Below are 21371 nucleotides of genomic sequence, written 5' to 3'. Positions count from 1 at the left end.
AGACAGTAGGGGAATTGCATACCCTCCCCAGACCCGGCGCGTAGATTTCGAACGGATCTAGCAATGAGAATCAGATGGTTCAGCAGCCAGGTGAAGGAGGCTGGAAGACATCAGCAATACCTCCGATATTTGGAGGGAAAGTGAATTTTTTGAAAGCTTAACTTTCTTTAAAGTAAAAAGCCTTGCTTGCAGGGACGCCTGGGTGGCTCAGTCGGTTAAGCATCTGACTTCAGCTCAGGTCATGATCCCACAGTTGGGGAATCCAAGCTCAGCATCTGGCTCTCTCCTGTCAGCACAGAGCCTGCCTGCTTTGGATCCTCTGTTTCCCTCTCTCTCTGCCCTTCCCCAGCTTGTTCTTTCTCTCTCTCAACATAAATGTCAACAAATTTTAAAGAAATGCATTGCTTACAAAGTTCATAGTATTTTACATAATATTAATTCAAGAACATTAGCAAGATTATTTATTAGAGTTCCCTCTTGAAGATTTTGTTTTGAGAGCTAATGTCCGTTCCTCAACACTGCAACTGGGATTTTGCATCAACCAAGAAACATCTAAAATGGAAATAGTAAGTATTAAAAAAAAGTCATGAAATATTTAATGCTATCTTCTGGTACATTTCTCAGACCATGAGAGTGTGTAAGAAGTGGAAGAAACATTATTTTAGGGTTATATAACAATCAATAGTGTATCACATTAGGAAACATTATTTTGAATTTACAAGTCTATCCCCAAATTCTGAATTGAGAGGTTAAAAAAAATGACATTTACACTTGCAGGACTCAGAAAATGTATGTTTGATGTGCCCTTTCTTTTAAAAAACATTCTTTTAGGGGCACCTGGGTGGCTTAGTCGGTTAAGTGTGGGCTTCGGCTCAGGTCATGATCTCACAGTTCATGAGTTCAAGCCCCAAGTCAGTCTCTGCGCTGACAGCTCAGAGCCTGGAACCTGCTTCAGATTCTCTGTCTCCCTCTTTCTCTGCCCCTCCCCTGCTCACACTGTCTCTCTCTGTCTTTCAAAAATAAATAAACATTAAATTTTTTAAAAATGTTTAATGTTTATTTTTGAGACAGAGACAGAGGTCAAGGCAGGCGGAGGGGCAGAGAGAGAGGGAGACACAGAAAGCAAAGCGGGCTCCAGGCTCAGCTGTCAGCACAGAGCCCAATGCAGGGCTCAGCCCCATGAACCGGGGGGATCATTACCTCAGCCAAAGTCCAGCGCTTAACTGACTGAGCCACCCAGGCACCCCATATGTGCCCTTTCTAAGGAAGCTGAGTATGTCCTCTGGCAAGGTTAAGGAGTGATGACCGAGAAAGAGAAAGATGTGCAAAACAAGAAATCATGGATTTAACCTGGAGGGTTAGACTGACTTCTGTGCCTAAGTCCTAGCAGCCACCTACCCAGATTAGAACAGAAAGAAGAGTGTCCTAGGAAAAATAGTGGAATTGACCTCAAGCTATGGATGAAATGGTTAAGAAGCTCAAATTTTTAATGGCAGGGTGAAGAAAGTTCCTCTTTCTTCTCTTAATGGGGGAAAAAAAAACATGAAAGGCAATAAAAAGTCCAGGAGACACAAGCCTGCAAGAAAATTAGGAAGCAACTAGATTTTTCGCTTGTTTCCTTTTTAGAACTCTACCAACCATCTCACTTGTTTCACTTACAGAGAGATGCAGAACTATAAAACTTGTAGAAGACAATGTCGAATATAGTTATGACCTCACAATAGTGAAGGAGCTCTTAAACTAGATAGAAAAATCAAAGATTATAAAGGAAAGGATTGATAAATTTGTTTTAAGTTAAGAACTTGTGGGGGCGCCTGGGTGGCCCAGTCGGTTGGGTGTCCAACTTCAGCTCAGGTCACCACTCGTGAGTTCGGGCCCGGCATCAGGCTCTGTGCTGACGGCTCGGAGCCTGGAGCCTGCTTCAGATTCTGTGTATGTCTCTCTCTCTCTGCCCCTACCCTGCTCACACTCTGTATCTCTCTCTCTCAAAAATAAATAAACATTAAAAAAAAAAGAACGTGTTATTCAAGCGTTATCATAAAAACAACAAAAAGACAAACCACAAACTGGGAAAAGATATTTGCGATATTTTTGTAAGCAGCAAAGGAGTAGTATCCAGGGTCTATAAAGCACTCCTGAAACCCAGGTAAGAAAATGACAAAGGGACAAAAGAACTGAATAGGTACCTCATCAAAGAGAAAACACAAATTGCCAACAAAAATAGGAAAAGATGCTTAACCTCATTATTTATCAGTGAAACTGAAAATGAAGTCACGATGAGATCATTTATCAACCATCCAATAGCCAAAAAATTTGAAGTCTTGAGAATGCCAGTTGTTCGTGACGTCGCAGAGCAACTGAACTCCTGAGCGGTAAATTGACAACCATTTTGGAATAATGTCAAATGAAGAGTCTCACGATCCAGCAAGTTCGCTCCCAGATAAATATCCTCTAACGTTGGCACCAGGAGGCTCATACAAGATGGTTCCTAGTAGCGTGGTAACAGCAAACAGCTGAAAACAAGCTGGACGTCCATCAAGACGAGAATGAGTTAACAAAATTGTGATATAATTTTCAATAAAATACTATTCAGTCATTGAAATAAGTTACTTAAAGCTGCAAGCAACAACATGATGAGTCTGTGGAATATAAAGTGAGGGGAAAATCGAAGTTACAGAAGAAGGCCACAGTGTGATTGACTTGATCTAGTTGAGAAACTTGCAAGACTAGCCAATACACTAAATAAGGATATTAACATAGGCAGTGCAATGATCTATTATTTAAAAAATATCTGACATGTTACATACATATATGATATTATACGCACAGTTATTTGACTGAGGAGTACCACAGAGCGAGAGTGGCCTTGGACACCCTCCATCTCATTCCAAGGAAAAGCCAAAGTCCTCACCAAGGCCTACAAAGTCCTACATGATCTGACTCCCTCTCTCTTGCTTTCTCATCTCCTAGCTCTCTTCCTCTGGCCTCCCAGACCAGACCCACTAGCTTCTTGCTGTTCTCCCAATATGCCAAATGGGTTCCCTCCTTAGGATTTTTGTATTGTCCCTTTCCTCCTCTGGGACATTCTACCTATTGTTACCCCTTAATTAACTGCCTCACTTCCTTTAAGACTTTGCTCACATGTCACTTTCTCAACAAGACCTACGCTGATCACCCTACTAAAAATTGCAACTCACCCCCCACGCCCACACATTCCTAATACCGGTGATTCTTCCCTACTTTTGCACTGGTTACTGCTCAGTTCATAACGTGTGTTGAATAAACAAATGGAGGTGTGGCGGACTTGAAGACTCGGATCAGAATGGCACCAGGACTGCAGGGCCAGCCAGGTTCTCCAATCTTACCCCCAAGGGAGAAAGCATGATTGGCAGAACGACCTGCCGCCCCAGGAAAATTCAAAGTCCACTCTGCAGTGGTTGCTTCAGTCTCTGTGTCGTTGGCCAAACCCTCTCATTTCAGCAGACTCCCACTCCCTCCTGAGGCTACCAGTGTTTTTTGGTCCATTTTTTTTTCTAAAGACTTAACATTTTTAGAGCAGTTTTAGGTTTATAACAAAATTGAGGGAGACGTACAGAGGTTTCCCATATACATCCTGCCCTCACACATTGGTAGCCTCTCCCATTATCAATATCACTCACTAGAGTGGTACATTTGTGACCAAGGATGAACCTACATGCATACGTCATAATCACCGAAAGTCTATAGTGTACCTTAGAGTTTGCTATTAGTGTTGTACATTCTACAGGTTTAGACAAATATATAATGACATATACCCATAGTTATAGTATCATGGAGAGTATTTTCATTGACCCTAAACCCTATGCCTCATCCATTCATCCCTCCCTTCCCCATGCCCAACCCCTGGCAGCTACTGATATTTTTACTGTCTTCATAGTTCTGCCTTTTCCAGAATGTCATATTAGTTGGAATCGTATAGCATGCAACTTCTTCATTGGCTTTTTTCACTTAGTAATGGGCATTTTGGTTTCCTCTGTGTCTTTTCATGGCTTGATCGCTCCTTTCTTTTTATCACTGGATAATATTCCATCGGGTAGGTAAAAATGAAAATGACTGACTTACCCCTGTACAGGTGACAGGGGCGGGGGGGGTGGTCAGTAGGAGAGGAAAGTAAGGGCATTCTCGACACCATTCCAGAGACTTTAAGTTAGTACTCCATTTTTAAAGTAATTTGGTAGTTTCACATTTAAGACACAAATGCTTCTTGATCCAATAGTTCGACTTCTAGGAATCTGCACTATAGACACAAAAACTTGGTCACCTCCTGGGGACTTCTCTAATCTCATGAGCCTGGACCCACGAGTGAGTTTTTAATTTTGTCAAGGAAACTTGATTCCAAGGGGGACGAATCCCTGTCTTTAATCTGGCTCTCTGGCTCCTTTTCTTCATTCTATGCTTGATGAGCTCCCATTCTTCCTTCATTTACTCGAATCAGTGTTTTCTCTTCAAAGAGGTCCTCCTGACTCCCCATACTAAAGTAGGTCATCCTCTCCCCATTCTTATTATTTCTTCTTAGAGCACAATTGACATTTATGTTTGCAGGTTTATCTGCAGAACTATTTACTTTGGGTCTGTACTCCCGACGAGAGCAAGGTCTGTGACAGCTCTGTCCCCTCACTATGTCTCCAGGGTCTGAACTGTCCTGACTCATCAAAACACTCAATTGGGTACTGCCTGTCCTTGTCCGGAAACCTGATCTGGGTTCACCCCCAGCCTTGCTTAGAACCAGGTACACCGGGCATATATACATTCACCCAGAGGCTTGCCCAGAGTACACTATATGCAGGGAGCCAGGTCTGGGAGCCAGTCATCCCCTTTCTGGGATCTGGGGTGTACATCCAGAATGGATGAATCACAGAGCAAAGACCATTAATGGTGGCCATCCAGACGGTCTGCGACCGGAGCAAGGGCAAATGAAACTTGTGTGAGGCCACTATCAGGCTGGGCTCTGAGCCATCCCAAAACCTTCCTGGGCCCCACAAGGGATCAGTATCTCCCTATTCTTGGCCTCTGGTACCATGAACATCTTGCTCATCCCTCTTTGCCTGAACATACCACATTGTCCAGGACCATTCCTAGGCTGACACCTCCACTTGGTACTGTGATCCTTCCAGGTAGGGCCAGCAGGCTACTTTTATCCCCAGTGGCCAGCACAGGGCAAAGGACAGGGAGGGGCAGGCAGGGAGAAAAGGAGCCAATAGTAGGGGCCCCGATGCCCCAGCCCACTGCCTACCATACCCTTCAACACTCAGGTCCTTGAGATGTTTGCAGCCAAATGCCTGGATGGCTCCCTAACACCTAGAGACCTATGTCATTACCAGGGGAATGATCTGGCTCTCCAGGCTGGTAGTGGGGTCCTTTACTGCATCCCAGTTCAGTTTGTTAGAACTGTAAGCATTGAAGTCAGAAATGCGAGTTTGAGCTCTCTCCTATCTATCGAATATCCAATAGATAGATAGATAGATAGATAGATAGATAGATAGATAGATAGATAAAGAGAGCACGAGCAGGGGAGAGTGGCAGAGGGAGACACACACACACACAGAATCTTAAAGAGGTTCCACTCCCAGCACAGAGTCCGATGCAGGGCTTGATCCCAAGACCATGAGATCATGACCTGAAGTGAAATCAAGAGTCGGATGCACTCAACCAACCGAGCCACCCAGGCGCCCTGAGGTCTGTCCTGTACATTAAGCTATGTGACCTGAGCCTTTTGAAGTTGCAGAATCCCCATTAACAAATGTGGGGGGTTTAAATACCTTCCCCATGTTACTGTGAAGGGGCAGATGGAGGTTTTATGAGGCCTGAAGCTTCTACAGCTTGACGGCTCCTTAAGTGAGGGGTCCTAAAGCTTCAGCTTCAAGGTGAATATGTCTCTACTCCCTGCCAGAAAAGACGTGGAAAATGCCAGATTCCCTCTTGCCTGCCTGCTTTGGGCAAGGATGGGGGTCCACAGTCAAGGCCCACACCAACACTGTGCCCCAAAGTTTGTGTGCACTCAAATCTGCTGCCCATTCTTCCCAGAGGGTCTGTGAGCTCCGCCCCGCCCCCCTCCTTTTCCTTTTAAACACTTACTGGGTGCTTGCTAACTCTCATTTTCATTTGCTGAGCTCAGGACTAAGCCGTCTGGACACCCAGCCTCCCTTTAATAAGTCTCTGCAGCCGAAGCCAGGTATTGTGGCTTGCAGGCAGGAATGGTATTCTGCTCTCGTCTAGGGCCTGGCCTGGGAGGACCAAGGGAAGACAATCACCCCGCAGGCTTTTTCCTTCCAGTCTCCTGGCCAGATTTATCTGGTTACAGTCACCCTGTGACCTGCCCTCCAGGCACTGATCCTGATGCCAACTTCTTGCTTTGCCACACGCTCTGCCTGGCTTGCTGCCCAGGCCTCCCGAGGCCTCCCACCAGCCGCATCCAGCAGGCTCTCTAGCTGCTGCACTCTGGGCTTCGTTAGCTCGTCGCTTCCTGTAGCCCGCAGCTGTGGCCCCAGCCATGGCTGCTTGGTCTTCCCTAGTGCGAGTAAAACGGGAGAATCTGCCCTTCCTTCGTAAAAGTGACAGGTCTCTGCAAGCCTCATTCACCCCTCCACCTCCCGCTGTAGCCTCAGAGCAAAACCCTCCTCCTGCCTCCATCCTCCTCATGGTGTCACCTCGGACAAGTCCCTTCAGTTTTGTGTTCTGCCCGTCAAACTTCACAGACTGTAAACTCCAGTATCACGCAGATTCATTAATTTTTTATTTCTGTGGGTGGGACCTTTACTGTCAGGGCAGGTGATGCGAGTATGTGGGCTCCAGGGAGGATGGGGCAGAGAGAGGCTAGAGGGAGACCACAAGATAAGAGGCATCTTGTCTGATTTCTTGCTGAAAGAAACAAGCAATATAAATGCCAACAGCTCTGATAGAGTGTGGTGGTGGGACCTGGGGGCAACAAGTCTGGGGTGTGGGGGGGAGGGGCTGGACTTGAGGGGCCAGCTCACCGCAGCGCCCCCTCTACTCCCAGGTAGGGCCGGGACCCCCTTGTCAGCTGTTGGATGATGCATCCAAAAGGAAAAGAGACTTAGGAAGAAAGCACTCCAGTAGCAGCCGAGTGGTCTGAACTTATTCGCGGTGCCCACAGGAAGCGTGGACACAGTTTTGCTTTCCGTGAAGCGTGCACCCGACGGGAACCCAGCTCCTAAGGAGGGCTCGAAGGAAAAGCAAGAAGCAAGAAGAAAGAAGCATGGAGTTTCGGGGACTCAGTCCATTCCTACTACGGAGGAAGACTCCCCAACTCCGGTCCCCTCCACTAGCAGCCTGGGCGCTGCGTGACCGGCTCCCTCCCCCGCCGCCACAGCCTGGGGGGCCTGCGCTAAGGTCGGGGGTGCGCCGCGGTGGACGACGCCCAGCTGAAGCTGCTAGTGCCGAGCGGCTGCACCAGGTCCACGGAGAGGTCGCGCTGCTCGGCCTCGGAGGCCACGGCCCGGTAGCCCAGCAGCTGCAGTGCGCCGGCGCACAGCTCCTGCACGCGGCGGATCTTGGCGAAGGGCAGCGCGTGGCGCCAGGCCTGGGAGACGTTGAGCGCGTTCCTGGATGAGGTCTTGAAGGCCTCGCGGCGGGCGCCGGGCCCGGACCCGTGCGTGCTGTTGTGGATCCAGGCCTCGAGCTGCGGCGTGAGGCTCAGGCCCGCGAAGTCGTAGAGCTCGCGGATCTCGGGCAGCGGCGCCCGCGCCAGATCCTCAAAGCGCACCAGGCGGTAGCGGCCGCGCAGGAAGGGCGGCGGCTTGCGGGTGGCGGCCTCGGCGATGCGCACGTGGCTGCGACACACCTCGCGCACCACGCGCAGGCCGGGGTCGGACTCCACCCAGGTGCCATTGGTGCCCAGCACGATGCCGTTGTCGCGCGCCAGCGCCTTGGCCGTCTGCTCGCGGGAGCGCAGCACGGCCCGCGGGTCCCGCACCAGGTGCACGATGCGCAGGTTGAGCGCTGGGTCGTTGAGCAGCGGGTAGAGCACCTGCAGGTTGAAGAAGCGCACCTCCTTGAGCACCACGTGGCTGTAGGAGCGGCAGGCCTCCTGCGCCACGCCGAAGGGCCGCCGCCCGCACAGCGGCTTGCACACCGTGTCGCTGCTGATGGCGCCGCGCGGGAAGGCGGTGCAGGCCGGCGGCGAGCACAGCGCGCGGCTCACCGCGAACTGGAAGAGGTCCGACAGGTTGCGGCGCCACGGCAGGTAGGCGTCGAACACGTCCATGTCGCACAGGAAGACGGAGCGCACCAGGTCGCGCACGGCCATGTGCAGCGCCGGCGCGCTGCCCTGCGACAGGGTGGTCCACACGTGCCACGCGGGCTCCATCAGGTAGAAGACGTCGGGGTGCTGGCTGAAGAGCTGGCCCACGAAAGACGAGCCCGAGCGCCACGAGGACAGCACCAGCACGTGCACCCGCTCTTTGCCGCCCACCGGGGATGGCGGCCTGGGCCAGGAGACCAGGAAAAGCAGGATGGCGGTCTGCGCCAGCAGGAGCACGGTCACGGCCGTGCTGGAGATGCGCGGCAGCCACATGCCGCCGGCCGGGGGCCTGCGGGAGGAGAGTGCAGCCGTTGGGGACCGCGGCCCGCTAGCCGCGCCGCAGCCCAACTCCCGCCCGGTGCTTGCAGAGAGCGGACCCCGGGTCTGGACCCCCCCGACCTGTGGGGGCTCCCTGGACTACAGCCGTCTCGTGGGGGGCTCCCTGGACTACAGCCGTCTCGTTGGGCGCTCCCCCGGCAACAGGACTTTAAGACATCAGCCATGATCTAGACCCTGCAGAGCAAAGGCCAGTTGCAGACTACTGCGGGAAATGTATGTTCGTCCTTACTTCCTCCCCTCCCCTACCTTTCTCTCCCTCTCTCTCTCTGCCTTACTCCTCTTTCTTTCTTCCCTTTCTTCCTTCCCCCTCCCTCCTTCTTTCTTTCCCCCTCTCTCTCTCTCTCTTTTTTAAAAACAGAATCTCCACCTTTTGCTTAAGAATTCCTTTTTGGGGGACAATTTTAGGTTATTTAGCTAAACAGCTTGATGAGTCATTTGGCTCCCTCCCCAGGTTCAGCCACTTCCTAGCCTGTGATCTCGGACAAAACACTTAATCTGCCTGTGACTCAGTTTACCCATCTGTAAAAAGGGGATTGATACTGGCACTGGAGTAATGGAATGAGCATGGGGGCAGGGCATGTAGCAAATCCCATAACATGCAACTTGCACTTTGCACACAGTGCGCGGTCTGTGTTGTTTGACTTCTTTTAAGCACGCAGCTACAGCTTTTGTTATTAAAAGTAAACAAATAAATGACAGAGACAAAGAACACCAACTGTTGCCACCTGCAGGGAGTAGAGTGCTGCGGGATGCTGGGACTCCAGAGGGAAGGTACCCTTCTGGAGCTGCGTGAATGTGCAGAAGAAAGCAGTTGAGGGGGAGGTGGAACAGAACCAGGGAAGGAGGAGGTGACAGCAGTCAGGCCCCTGGCCACAGTTTGCCTCCATGCTGAGGTTACTCACGGTAGTCCAGTGCCGCTGGGAGAGCTGCCCACCTCAATCACAAATCCATGGAAGACGTCCACGGGTTCTTCAGGGCCTGAGGAAGCAGGAGGGAGGCTGGGTCAGCGTCTCACCGGAGGAGATAACCCGGCACAGGGGGAGGGTTTTGCCTTCCCTTACTGACCGAAAGGTCCCTGCAGGTGGGAACAGAGCTGCCCAGCCCCCGCCTGGAGCTGGGCACAGACCAGGGGCAGGGTACATTTTTCCAAATGGGTGCGAACGGGTGGTCTCTCCTGCTGGCTGGAGAAGGGAGGGCTGGCACTGAGCCCTCTGGTGCCACTTAGCAGCCAGGAGACCTGGGGCAGATGACTTCTCCACCCAGATGAGACACCCTGAGGTCACCTACATTCGGAATCCCGGCATCTTCCGAGCCCACCTCTACTCCCCAGCCACTCCTGGGTCCTGGGGTGGATCTTAAGAATGTCACTCTTGTCCCTCACAGTGGAAGGAACCCTGAGCCAAGCTCGCACAGCCCGAGGTCTCAAAGATGAGCTGCTTTGGAAGGAGGAGCCTGGAAGTCTCCTCCTTGCTTCCACAGTATTTGCTCCCCACTAAGCCACCCCACCCCCCAGCCATATCACCACCGGGAGAAGCTGGGTCTAAATCGTGAGCTGGATCCCACTTATCCAGAGGCTGCAGGAGTGGGTGGAGGACACCCAACGGACCTGACATCTGCTGACTCCGACGCGGTCTCCCGAGTCCCGGACCCTACGCTCACTCCCGGAACATAAGGAGAGCAGCCGCCTTCCTGCTCTGCACGTGTTATCTCCTCTCCTCAAAGATGGGCTTCTCCACGAGAACAGGGCACAGGAGAGGAAGGGAACTCAACTTGCATTTGCTGACGTACGAGTGCTAGATGCTGTTTTGACTCAATGGCCCCTTTGGTAGACATTGTGATCTCAACTTCTTAGGTGAAGGACCCAAGGCTTGGAGAGATAGTAGGGGAAGGGGGACCCCGACCCAGGACTTCCATCTCTAAGCTCCTGGCATTTTCTGATCCCAAGCAGCTGGCCTCTCCCATATCTGGGGGATCCCTGCAGAGCAAAGGACCCTGAGGTCTGGCCCAAACACAGCTGCCCTGACCAGCCCAGCCCTTTTCTGGCTAGGGAGGGTCTCAACCACAGGCCGATGTACTCCAAGGAAACCAGACATTCTCTTAAGTGACTCACACAATACCGGAGCTGATATCTGATCTTATTACTGGAACTTGAGAACTAGGAAGGGGACTGACACACCCTACCCCATGCGGGAGCCCAGGGAAGACCAGGTCCTGTGGGAGATTTCCTGATAAGGAGCCTTGTGTATAGCACACCCAGTCACCTCAGGGTTCAAAGTTAAGAACGGGTCCGAAAGGTACCAGGACAAAGACTTAATTTTCATGAGTGAATTGCATCCTCCCAACACTCTTGCAAGGTAGAAATTACCACTTTTTTTTTTTTTAATGTTTTAATTTCTTTTTGAGAGATTGAGAGTGTGTGAGCAGGGGAGGGGCAGAGAGGGAGAGGGAGACAGAATCGCCACCTATGCCGTGTATTTCATCGTGTCATTCCCCTGTGCAGCAACCTTCAGCTTTCCAGACTCACTTCCCATATTTCTGACCCAGCATCCTATAGGTCAGGTGACCTGGAAGCAACACTCCATGTTCCTCTCTTCTCTGCTGCGAGTGCCCATCCCTGCTTCCTCTGAAGACACCTCACCTGTGCCTCTCTCAAGCCAGGTACCACTCTGCCCTGAGTGACACTTTGCCCCCGCCTCCTTGCCACTGTGTTTTTTCACGACTGTCTGTTCCCAGGCATCAGTGTGGACGAGTGCACTAGACAGAGTTTCTTTGGGTCCACTCAGTACTTGTTCCTCCTTATTCTGCTAACAGCCTCTAGATTTTTCTCTGGGGAGCCACCCCTCACTCACAAAGTGCACGTGGTTTGCGTGGAGCCGACCGCCCACCTCCCAGTTCGTAGGGAGTCATGTGTACCAAGCCTGGTTCATCTGTATATTCCGCACGTCATCCCCCGACCAAGCGACAGGCTTAGGAATGGACATTTTCTCCAAGTCCAATCCCAACACAGAAGAGAAGTGAGCAGAGAAAAAAAAAGTCTGAGCCGTGAGCACCTGGATCCAGCTGGGCGAGATTCACCCGTGGACTTCTCAGTAGGGGAAAATACCCCCTTTTTTAGCCAAGCCAATGTGAGTTCGATTTCTGCCATTTACAACCAAGCATTTTGACTGGAAAGTGGGTCCTGTTGGTGGGGTGGGGTGTGGTGGGGTGTGGGCCGAACCCTCAGGAAGCCTGGACAGAGCTTTTGGAGCCCCGTCATGCCGTGTTTCTTGATGAGGTGCTAAGTACCTGAGCATGTTTGATTTGTGGAAAGTCATTAAGCTGTATTTAAAAACAATTTTTTTAATGTTTACTAATTTTTGAGAGACAGAAAGAGTGTGAGCAGAGGAGGGGCAGAGACAGAGGGAGACACAGAATCCGAAGCAGGCTCCAGGCTCTGCGCTGTCAGCACAGAGCCCGATGCGGGGCTCAAACTCAGACCATAAGATCATGACCTGAGCTGAAGCCGGACGCTTAACTGACTGAGCCTCCCAGGCACCCCATCAAGCTGCACTTTTATGCTCTTTTCTGTATGTATGTTATATTTCATTGAGAAGTTCAGAATCCCGACTGAATAAGGCAGTAAGTGTCATGTCAGGGAATGTCCCAAAGACTAAAGAGTAGATGATATTAATAAAGATTTGCCTAACTTAAGTCAGACACTCTATGATCCAAATTCAAAGGGAGGAACTCCCCCACGTGTCCCACATTTCTTCCTGCTAAGCGTTTATTTTTAAGTTTAATTATTTATTTTGAGAGTGAGAGCACAAGCAGAGGAGGGGCAGAGAAAGAGAGAGAGAGAGAGAGAGAGAGAGAGAGAGAGAGAGAGAGAGAGTCCCAAGCAGGCTCTGCAGTGCCCTCCTGAGCATTTTAAAGTGGCAGTATCTTCAGAGTGCCTGGGTGGCTCAGTCGATTAAGTGTCCGACTTCGGCTTAGGTCATGATCTCACGGTCTGTGAGTTTGAGCTCCGCGTCGGGCTCTGTGCTGACAGCTCAGAGCCTGGAGCCTGCTTCGGATTCTGTGTGTGTGTGTGTGTGTGTGTGTGTGTGTGTGTGTGTGCGCGTCTGTCCCTCCCCCACTCATGCTCTGTCTCTCTCTCTCTCTAAAATAAATAAACATTAAAAAAATTTTTTTAAGTGACAGTATCTTCTAAATATCCCTGACTGTTTCTTGGCCTGGGAGACACAGGAAGGAGCTATTGTTCTACCTGACTTGCCAAGGGGAAACCTGAGGGCAGGACGGTGTGCCACAGGAGGGGGCTGACCTGGAGCCCAGGAATCCAGCTCTCTGGGAAACCCTCACCTGCACCCCAGCTCCGCGTGCCCTTGACTCTGCAGCATGTCCTGTCATCAGCCCTTCCCAGCCCTGGCAACGCATCTAAGGGAGTGAAATGTAATACTAAGTACAAATCCAGGGCTCAGCTTTCTCTCAGTTTGGCATCAGCTGGAGGCCATCCCTGTTCAGGAATCCCAAAGGCTACAGAAAACAGATCCCAGATGAGGGATCAGCGGACTCTTGGCATCAAGGGCCACCCGTGGGGGGCAAGCCAGCTCTAATGGAGCCCGGGGCATCTGTTACAAAGAAGGCTGAAAAGGAGGGAAAAAGAGAAAAAAAAAGGGGGGGGAGGCAAGGGAGAAAAGGAGAGAGAGGAGGAAGATGAATGTTTACAGTGGGCTGGAAACACGGAGCACCCGTAAATACCATCCATTGAGGGCTTCCTATGTGCCAAGAGTTTTGCGCCCATCTTCTGATTTAATCCTTACAACAAACCTTATGCAGTGGACCTGATACCCCTCCCTGTTTTACAGATCAGGGAAGTGAAGTTTAGAAAGGTTAAGAAATTTGCCTAAAGGACCCACACAGCAGCGGAGTCAGAATTTAAGTCCTCACCACCTAACTTTAGAGCTCTTAACTACATAACTTCGAGTGGAAAAACCACAAGTACCAACACATATGAGGATGTTAAAAATACACCAGTATGGGGCGCCTGGGTGGCTCAGTCGGTTAAGCGGCCAACTTCAGCTCAGGTCATGATCTTACGGTCCGTGAGTTCGAGCCCCGCGTCGGACTCTGTGCTGACAGCTCAGAGCCTGGAGCCTGTTTCAGATTCTGTGTCTCCCTCTCTCTGACCCTCCCCCTTTCATGCTCTGTCTCCCTCTGTCTCAAAAATAAATAAACATTAAAAAAAATTAAAAAAAAAATACACCAGTATCAAAGGACTTCATCAAGAAAATGAAAGGACAGCCCCGGATGGGAGAAAATACTCGCAAATCATATGTATGGGAGCCAGATTATATAAAGAGCTCTTACAACTCAGTAACAGAAGACACAGAAGCCAACATAAAAATGGGCAAAAGATTTGAGTAGACATTTCTCCAAAGATATACAAATTACCTACAAACGCATGAAAAGATGCTTGATATTTTTAGTCGCTTGGGAAATGGCAATCAGAACTACAATGAGATATCACTCCCCATCCACTAGGATGGCTAGAACCAAAAAGGTAGATCAGCAGCGTTAGTGAGAAGGTGGGGAAACCGGAAGCCGTGGACACCGCTGGGGGGTACAAAGTGGTACAGGTGTTGCAGGAAACAGGCAGTTCCTCGAGAGGTTAAACACAGGGTTACCACGTGGTGCAGAGACGCCACTCTAAAATACATATATATCCAGGGGTGCCTGGGTGGCTCAGGTGGTTGAGCATCTGAGTATTTCGACTCAGGTCACGATCTCATGGTTTGTGGGATCGAGCCCTGCATCAGTGAGGAGCCCGCTTGGGATTCTCAATCTCTCTCTCTCTCTCTCTCTCTCTCTCTCTCTCTCTCTGTCCTTCCCCTGCTTGCAATGTCTCTCCAAAAATAAATAATAAACATTTAAATAAAATAAAATATGTATCCAAGAAGACTGAAAACACATGTCCACACAAAAATGTGCTCATCACCTTTCATAGCAGCATTATTCATAATGGCCCCAAAGTAGAAACATCCCAAATACCTATCAACTGATAAACGGATAAACAAAATGTGTGGTACATCCATACACAGCTTCCCTTGGTGAATGTGGAAGTTGGGGAATCAACCTCTACACAGTCGAAAATCCATGTGCAACTTTTTTTAAGTAGTGTTACACCCAGCAAGGACCCCAACATGGGGCTTGAACTCACAAGCCTGAGATCAAGACCGCAGCTGACATCAAGAGCCGGATGCTTAACCAACTGAGCCACCCAGGCGCCATCCCCCCCACCCCCATGTGTAACTTCTGGCTCCCGGAAAACTTAGCTACAAACAACCTACTGCTGACTGGAAGCCTTAACACGAACAGTCACCTAATTTGCATATTATATGCATTGAAGTAAGCTAGAGAAAAGAAAATGCTACTGAGAAAATCTTAAGGAAGAGAAATACATTTATACTACCACAGTATGTTTACTGAAAAAAATCTGCATGTAAGTGGACTCACACAGTTTAAACCCACGTTCAAGAGTCAACTGTAATTGAGTGTTATCTGGCAATAAAAAGGAATAAAGTTTTTTTTTTTTTTAACGTTTATTTATTTTTGAGAGAGAGACACACACAGAGTGTGAGTGGGGGAGGAGCAGGGAGAGAGGGAGGCACAGAATCCCAAGCAGGATCCAGGCTCTGAACAGCCAGCACAGAGCCAGACGTGGGGGCTGAAACCTATGAACCATGAGATCATGACCCGAGCCGAACTGGGACGCTTAACCGATCGAGCCACCCGGACACCCCAGGAATGAAATATTGATACATGCGACAACATGGATAAACCCCGAGGTGATTAACACACAACATGTGTATACTGTTGCATCAGTGAATTGTGCACCGTAAAAGGGTGAACTTTAGGGTACGAGAATTGTATCTCAATAGAGCTTTTATTAAAAAAATACACAAAAATGCATAGAAAGAAAGTTGGAACAATGTGTGCTGAATAGTAGTTACCCTTCTATGGCCAGATAACAAGTAATTTTTTTCTTGTTAGTGCTTTTGCTGCGTTTTCCAGGTGGTCTACGACAGACTTGTATTACTTTGGTAATCGTGAACTCATAAACTTGGTTAAAGGAGGCATGGGCACGGGTGGAGCTTGCCTGCTCCAGTTTTCACTGCAGGACGGTGAGTGCGGCAGATCAGTCCCCTGGCTGACCTGAGTACCAGCTGGCCAGAGGAGGACAGGGGCAAGGACGGAGAACTACCTCCCAGAGGCTGCAAGGAGTGAAGATCCCTAAGCCCACCCTCAGCCTCAGGGCTGTGGACTGGGTCAGGCTGTGGCAGGAGACATTCCTGGCCCCAAGCCCTGGCCACATCTGCTCTCTGCCAGCCCTAATGAGCAGCTTCGTGGCATCAGCCAGAGGCAAGGAAGCTGGAGTCACACAGCCCAGATGCTGCTGGAGGAAACAGGTTTGCCGGCAGGAATCTATTGGGAAATGAAATCAAATTGTCTGGGAAAGGAGCCTCAAGTCCCCCTGGCTCAGAGCCACCCCAGGGGGCATTTCAGAGCAGATGAGCAGGTAACACATAACACCTTTCTCTGGCTCTGAACTTTGGGGATCCTCAAAATGCATTTTGCGCTGGACCTAATCATAGAACCTTACAGCTGGGGAGACCTGAAGTCTGGGGACTCCCACCTCTTTTCTGAAATAACTCATGCAGGGGAGGGGGGGTAGGGAATGCACCTTGAGAACATTCTTCTGTGTTCCCCCAGGTGTTGACAGAGCCCTCTTATTACAGGGATAATCTGGAAAGTTCTCTGGCTTATTTTTTTAACATTTTATTTTAATTGATTTGTTATTTTTGAAAAGCAAATCATTCTTAGAATTCAATCACATAAGAAAAAAAAAAAAAAGGAAAGGGCTGTTTTAGAAGAAAACTACTCAAAACATGGAATAGCCAAATGCAGTGTGTAAATGTTGTTTGGATTCTGATTCAAACAAGCCAAGTGCAAGAAGATATCTTTGAGGCAATGAGAGAAATTTCACCTTGCCTGAGTATTAGGCGATACTGAGAAATCACCGTTAATGCTACTATCACTGTGCAGAATACTCTTGTTCATGCATTTCTGTACCTGTGTCCCCTTCCTAGACCAGAAGCAGGATTCTGTCTCATGACAGGGAGCAGTGCTGGCACAGTGGCTGATGAACTCCATTTGATCATTTACTGGGTGACCTTGGACAAGATACTTAATCTCTCTGTGCCTATTGTTGTTGTTGAATCTGTAAGACGGGGGAATTCACCTGGCTGGTTCAGTGTGTAGAGCATGCGACTTGATCTCAGGGTCATGAGTTCAAGCCCCATGTTGGGCCTAGAGCTTACTTTAAAAGGTTTTTGTTTATTTTGTTTTAGAGAGAGAGAGAGAGAGAGAGAGAGAGAGAGAGCAAGCAAGAGAGCATGCATGAGCGGGGGAGAGTGACAGAGGCGGAGAGAGAGAAAATGAGAATCTTAAGCAGGCTCCATGCTGGGCTCTAGCCCATAACCCTGGGATCATGACCTGAGCCAAAATCAAGAATCTGATGCTCAACTGGCTGAACCATCCAGACACCCCTAGAGCTCACTTAAAAAAAGAAAAAAAATGGGAGTGCCGGGTGGCTCAGAGAGTTAAGTATCCAACTTTGGCTCAGGTCATGATCTCACAGTTCTTGAGTTTGAGCCCTACATCTGGGCTCTGTGCTGACAGCTCAGATCCTGGAGCCTGCTTGAGATTCTGTGTCTCCCTCTTTCTGTGCCCCTCCCCAGCTCGCGCTCCATCTCTCTGTCTCTCTCAAAAATAAATTAAGCATTAAAAAAGCAAAACTCAGGGAGCCTGGGTGGCTCAGTAGCTTAAGCATCCAACTTCGGCTCAGGTCATGATCTCATGAGTTTGTGAGTTCAAGCGCAGCAACGGGGGTCTGTGGGGACAGCTCGGAGCCTGGAGCCTGCTTCAGATTCTGTGTCTCCCTCTCTCTCTGCCTCTCCCCCACTTGCATATTCTCTCTCTCTCTCTCTCAAGAATAAATAAACATTAACATTTTTTTTAATAAAATAAAAATGGGGGAAATAATATAACCCAAGTCAGGGCTCGATGTGAAAAGTGAATGAGTTAATATTTATAAAGAACTTAGAACAAGGTCTGTCACACAGTACACTAGTATTTGCTCAGCAATCTTCCAAATCCTGGGTGACAACTATATTCTATGAATCCGAGCAAAAGCCTTTTCATAAGGAAAACTCAAGGACAACAGCCTGATCTGGTTCAGGTGACCTGGGAACAGAATGTAGCAAGCCCAGGCAGGGTCAGAACATGTACTGCAAAACAACGGTGAATAGTGGCTACAAGACTGGCTTCTGAAAGCCGGACTGGGTTCAAATTCTGCCTCTGCACCAGTGAGGTGTGTGACTTGGGGCAGGGCACTCCTAACGTCTGGGCGCTTCCTCCTCTGGCTCCTTTGCAAAGAAAGGACACCGCGACAGCCCCTACCACACGCGATGGAGAGGAGTCAATGGAACTGTAGAGCCCTCAACACAGCCAACCCTTAGCGGGCTGAAGCAGCCACACACTATTCTCATTACCTCTGGTACTTGGCAACTCACTCTGGGCCTCAGGGAAGCCAAGTCCTTTCTGCTCTCTAGGCCTCAGTCTTCCCATCCTCAAGCCTCCGGCGCAAGAGGGTACAGAAAAGAGAGTTAACATTGGCCAGGCACCTCCGCTGAGGCCAAGATCCAGCAGCCCCAACAGAGGCCGCCAGGCTCCAAGGTCAGCTGCATATGGTTCTCAATTCACTCACCAAGCTGCTTTTTCTCAAAAGAGTTCCGTGGAAAAAGCTTTCTGGATTAAAGCCCTTGGCAACTCCCGTTTTAAGAGATTAGGGATCCCCAGTAGCGATCTCCGGTGCAGCTGAAGCCCCGGGAAGACACCGTGAAACCAGCGCCTGGGGCTGCAATGCCCTCTCCACCTTCGGTTAGAACCACCACCCTCAGCTCTTCTCCCCAGACCCGACTCCTCGGCTGCAAGATCAATGCCCCGGTTTGGGGGCATCCTGCGTGGAGACAGGCCGAACCAACGTACCCCGAAGCTGGCGTCCCTGCCCGAGCTGGCGCGGCGGGAGGCGGACACCTCTCTCCTGAGGCTCGGCAGGGGCTCCTTGACCTCGCCTCTTCCCAGTTCCAGTCCACGGCCGGCTGTGTCTTCACCGGGAGACTCCTCGGGAGCTGATGTGCCCCGCAGGCTCCCAAGGCTCTTAAGGGGCACGCAGTGACCCCGGGGAGAAGGCTCCCAGAGGCATGGGCGCGGGGGCAGCAGATGCCTCGATATTGGAGGCACCTGGCGAGCTCAGGCGGGGGGAAGCTGGAAACGGGGCAGGCGTGTCCTGGAAACGGAGAGGCGTCGTAAGAACGGGGGGTGTGCGTGCGGGGCAGTCGTGGGGCAACGACAAGACGCGGACTGGGGCGCCCCTGCCCGGAGCCCCCCACCCGTGCCGGGCGCCGCGCCCCCCGCGCCCTGCGCCCCGCGCCGCCAGTGCAGCCGCCCGCTGCCCGAGAAGAGCGCGCACAATGAGGCGCTTTCAGACGTGGCTGAGGTCCCGGAGCCGGCGGGCGGGAGCCGGGGCGGGAGGGACGGAAGGAAGGAAGGAGCCGGTTGGCCCCCGGCTCCCACTACCCTCCCCACCTCGGGGGAGGGGCAGCTGCCCGGGGGCGGGGGTGGGCGCGGGAAGGCGGGGTGAGGGCGGGCGCAGGTGGGCCCCGGGGGCAGCGGGAGGATGTCAAAGGGCGCTGGCGCCCACCCCCTCACCCGACTAGCTGACCGAAAGAGTTGTCTCCCGCTCCGGTCGCGGAGAGCGAAGCCTCCGGGGAGCACAAAAGGCCCTGGCGAGGGAAATCAAATCGTAATCTTGCCCCCCCCACCTCGCTCTCTGTGGCATCCTCGAAGGGAAGTGACTTGGAATCCAAGCCGCTTTCCCAAGCCCCCAGCCTCAGACCTAAGTAAGCCAAGTCCAAGGCATCCTGATGCCGAGCGGACAGCGCAGCCTCCCCAGCCAGTAGCCCAGCTGGGAGGGGCCGAGACGCCAGGTGGCCCTCAGGACCTAAGCCCAGAGCTGGCTGCCCCCTCCTCCCGTCCCTTCCCTGTTCTAGTCTCATCCCAGAGGCACAGGCTTGGTAGCAAGTCCGGGTAAATACAAGATAAATTTCAAAAAGTAAAGCATTCCGTCCCCCTTCCCCGCCCAGATAACAACAGAGTCCAGGCCATCTGAAAAAAAATTCTGACCTCCTACAATCCGTGCTGGGATCTAAAAGAAATCTCTGCTGCTGGAAGTATAAATTAGTGCATTCTTTCCAGGATGCGGTTTGGCAAGATGAACTTAAATCCTTAAGAACGGCCATAAGCTTTCTGAATTAGTAATTCCTTTCTAGCATCTAACTTAAGGAAATAAACTGGCAAGAAGGATTTATACACAAGGTTCAGAGAAGTGTTGTTTATGATAATGAAAAAATTAGAAAGACTACAAAAGATTAGAAAGATGTGTGCCAGAATGCCAATCGTGGTAACTTCTACATTTACAGACAACTTATTTTCTTTAGGTTTCTGTAATTTTACATTTTCCCCAATAGGCATTTAGAACTTCTCTGGTCAGAAAGAAACAAGACGTCTTTTAAAAAGCACGAACATGAAGAGAAAGAAAAAAAGAAGACAGAGAATTGCCTTATTAATCTTCCATGATGGGACCTAAGCAGGGCCTTAGGGAGCCTCACCTGATTCAAACAGAAACTGGAAAATCATTTACCAAAATTAGAGGTCTCCCCCCCCCCCCTCGCCACAGCCCACATATTGAGTAATTGTCTCAAACCTTGACTTAGCTGTGAGTGACAGCTCAGTTGATAAAATCCTGTATATTTCTCACCTTTCCCCTCTTCCAACTACACTGTGTCATTCCCCTTCGGAAGCTACCAACATCTGATCCGTAAATAATTTGATATTCACCAGACACAGTTGTAATTTTCCAGCCTGTGGGTTTCCACATGCCATGTGGATTCCACCAAAAACTCACATTTACTTGGGGCAGGACCAGGGGATGTTGCCAAAGAGCTAACAAAAGCTCCAAGGTCTTTGGGCAGAGCCCTGGCAACGGAAGGCTGCCGGTGAGTAACTCGGAGAAGTGTGCGCAACCTCTGCCCTCCCCATCCCCACCCCCTTTGCGAAGTCTTCTCATAACAGACACGTGCAGCTTTCCATTTTGAATATTTTAATTAGAAAGGTACAAAACATCATGGTTCTTTATACAAGTTCTGCCTGAAAATAATTTAACAAAATGCAAAGCGGTGTTAATTCATGTCTTTAGCTATCTTCCCGTTTCTCCTTACCTTTTTGTGATTCAAACCAGAAACCATTTTTCATTTAAATCCCAAGAAAAAATGTGTAGGTATATAAACAGCCCTAGATAGTAAAAGACAAGGCAGACGGGCCAGTGTTAAGCTAGTTTTGTGCTTGAATACTTCAAAGCGGCTGTTTCCAAAACTCTTATCTTGGTCAGCCTGAAAGAAAAGGTGCTTTGGAAATGAGAACTGAATCTCCAAGGTAAACTGAGGCATACACGTGTAGAGGAGTGTGTGGGTGGGTGGGCCTGAAGCATGGTTCAGAGCAGGCGTGTCTCCAGTGCCAGTGACATCTTGGGATCATAAAGCAGATCCATCTGTCCTTTGAGGACAGCTCATTTCCT

At 50.2% G+C, this 21371-nt stretch overlaps 1 protein-coding gene across 1 annotated transcript; it reads right to left on the bottom strand.

The window, feature by feature from the left end:
• Positions 1 to 6755: 6755 nt before the first annotated feature.
• LOC106983423 (carbohydrate sulfotransferase 6) lies at positions 6756 to 20815 on the bottom strand. The gene is made up of 4 exons (XM_027076234.2): positions 20556 to 20815; positions 18725 to 19025; positions 9541 to 9616; positions 6756 to 8588 (listed from the first exon to the last, which is right to left on the bottom strand). Exon 4 carries the CDS (start codon positions 8570 to 8572, stop codon positions 7385 to 7387), a length of 1188 nt encoding a protein of 395 aa, XP_026932035.1. The 5' UTR covers positions 8573 to 8588; positions 9541 to 9616; positions 18725 to 19025; positions 20556 to 20815; the 3' UTR covers positions 6756 to 7384.
• Between the last annotated feature and the right edge of the window lie 556 nt (positions 20816 to 21371).

This window comes from Acinonyx jubatus, chromosome E2, assembly GCF_027475565.1.
Source record: "Acinonyx jubatus isolate Ajub_Pintada_27869175 chromosome E2, VMU_Ajub_asm_v1.0, whole genome shotgun sequence".
Classification (NCBI taxonomy): Eukaryota; Metazoa; Chordata; class Mammalia; order Carnivora; family Felidae; genus Acinonyx; species Acinonyx jubatus.
This window is presented reverse-complemented; position numbering and strand designations above follow the sequence as displayed.

Excerpts from the sequence above, each read along its gene's own strand:
- LOC106983423 (XM_027076234.2), bottom strand. The coding sequence starts at position 8,572 with ATGTGGCTGCCGCGCATCTCCAGCACGGCCGTGACCGTGCTCCTGCTG.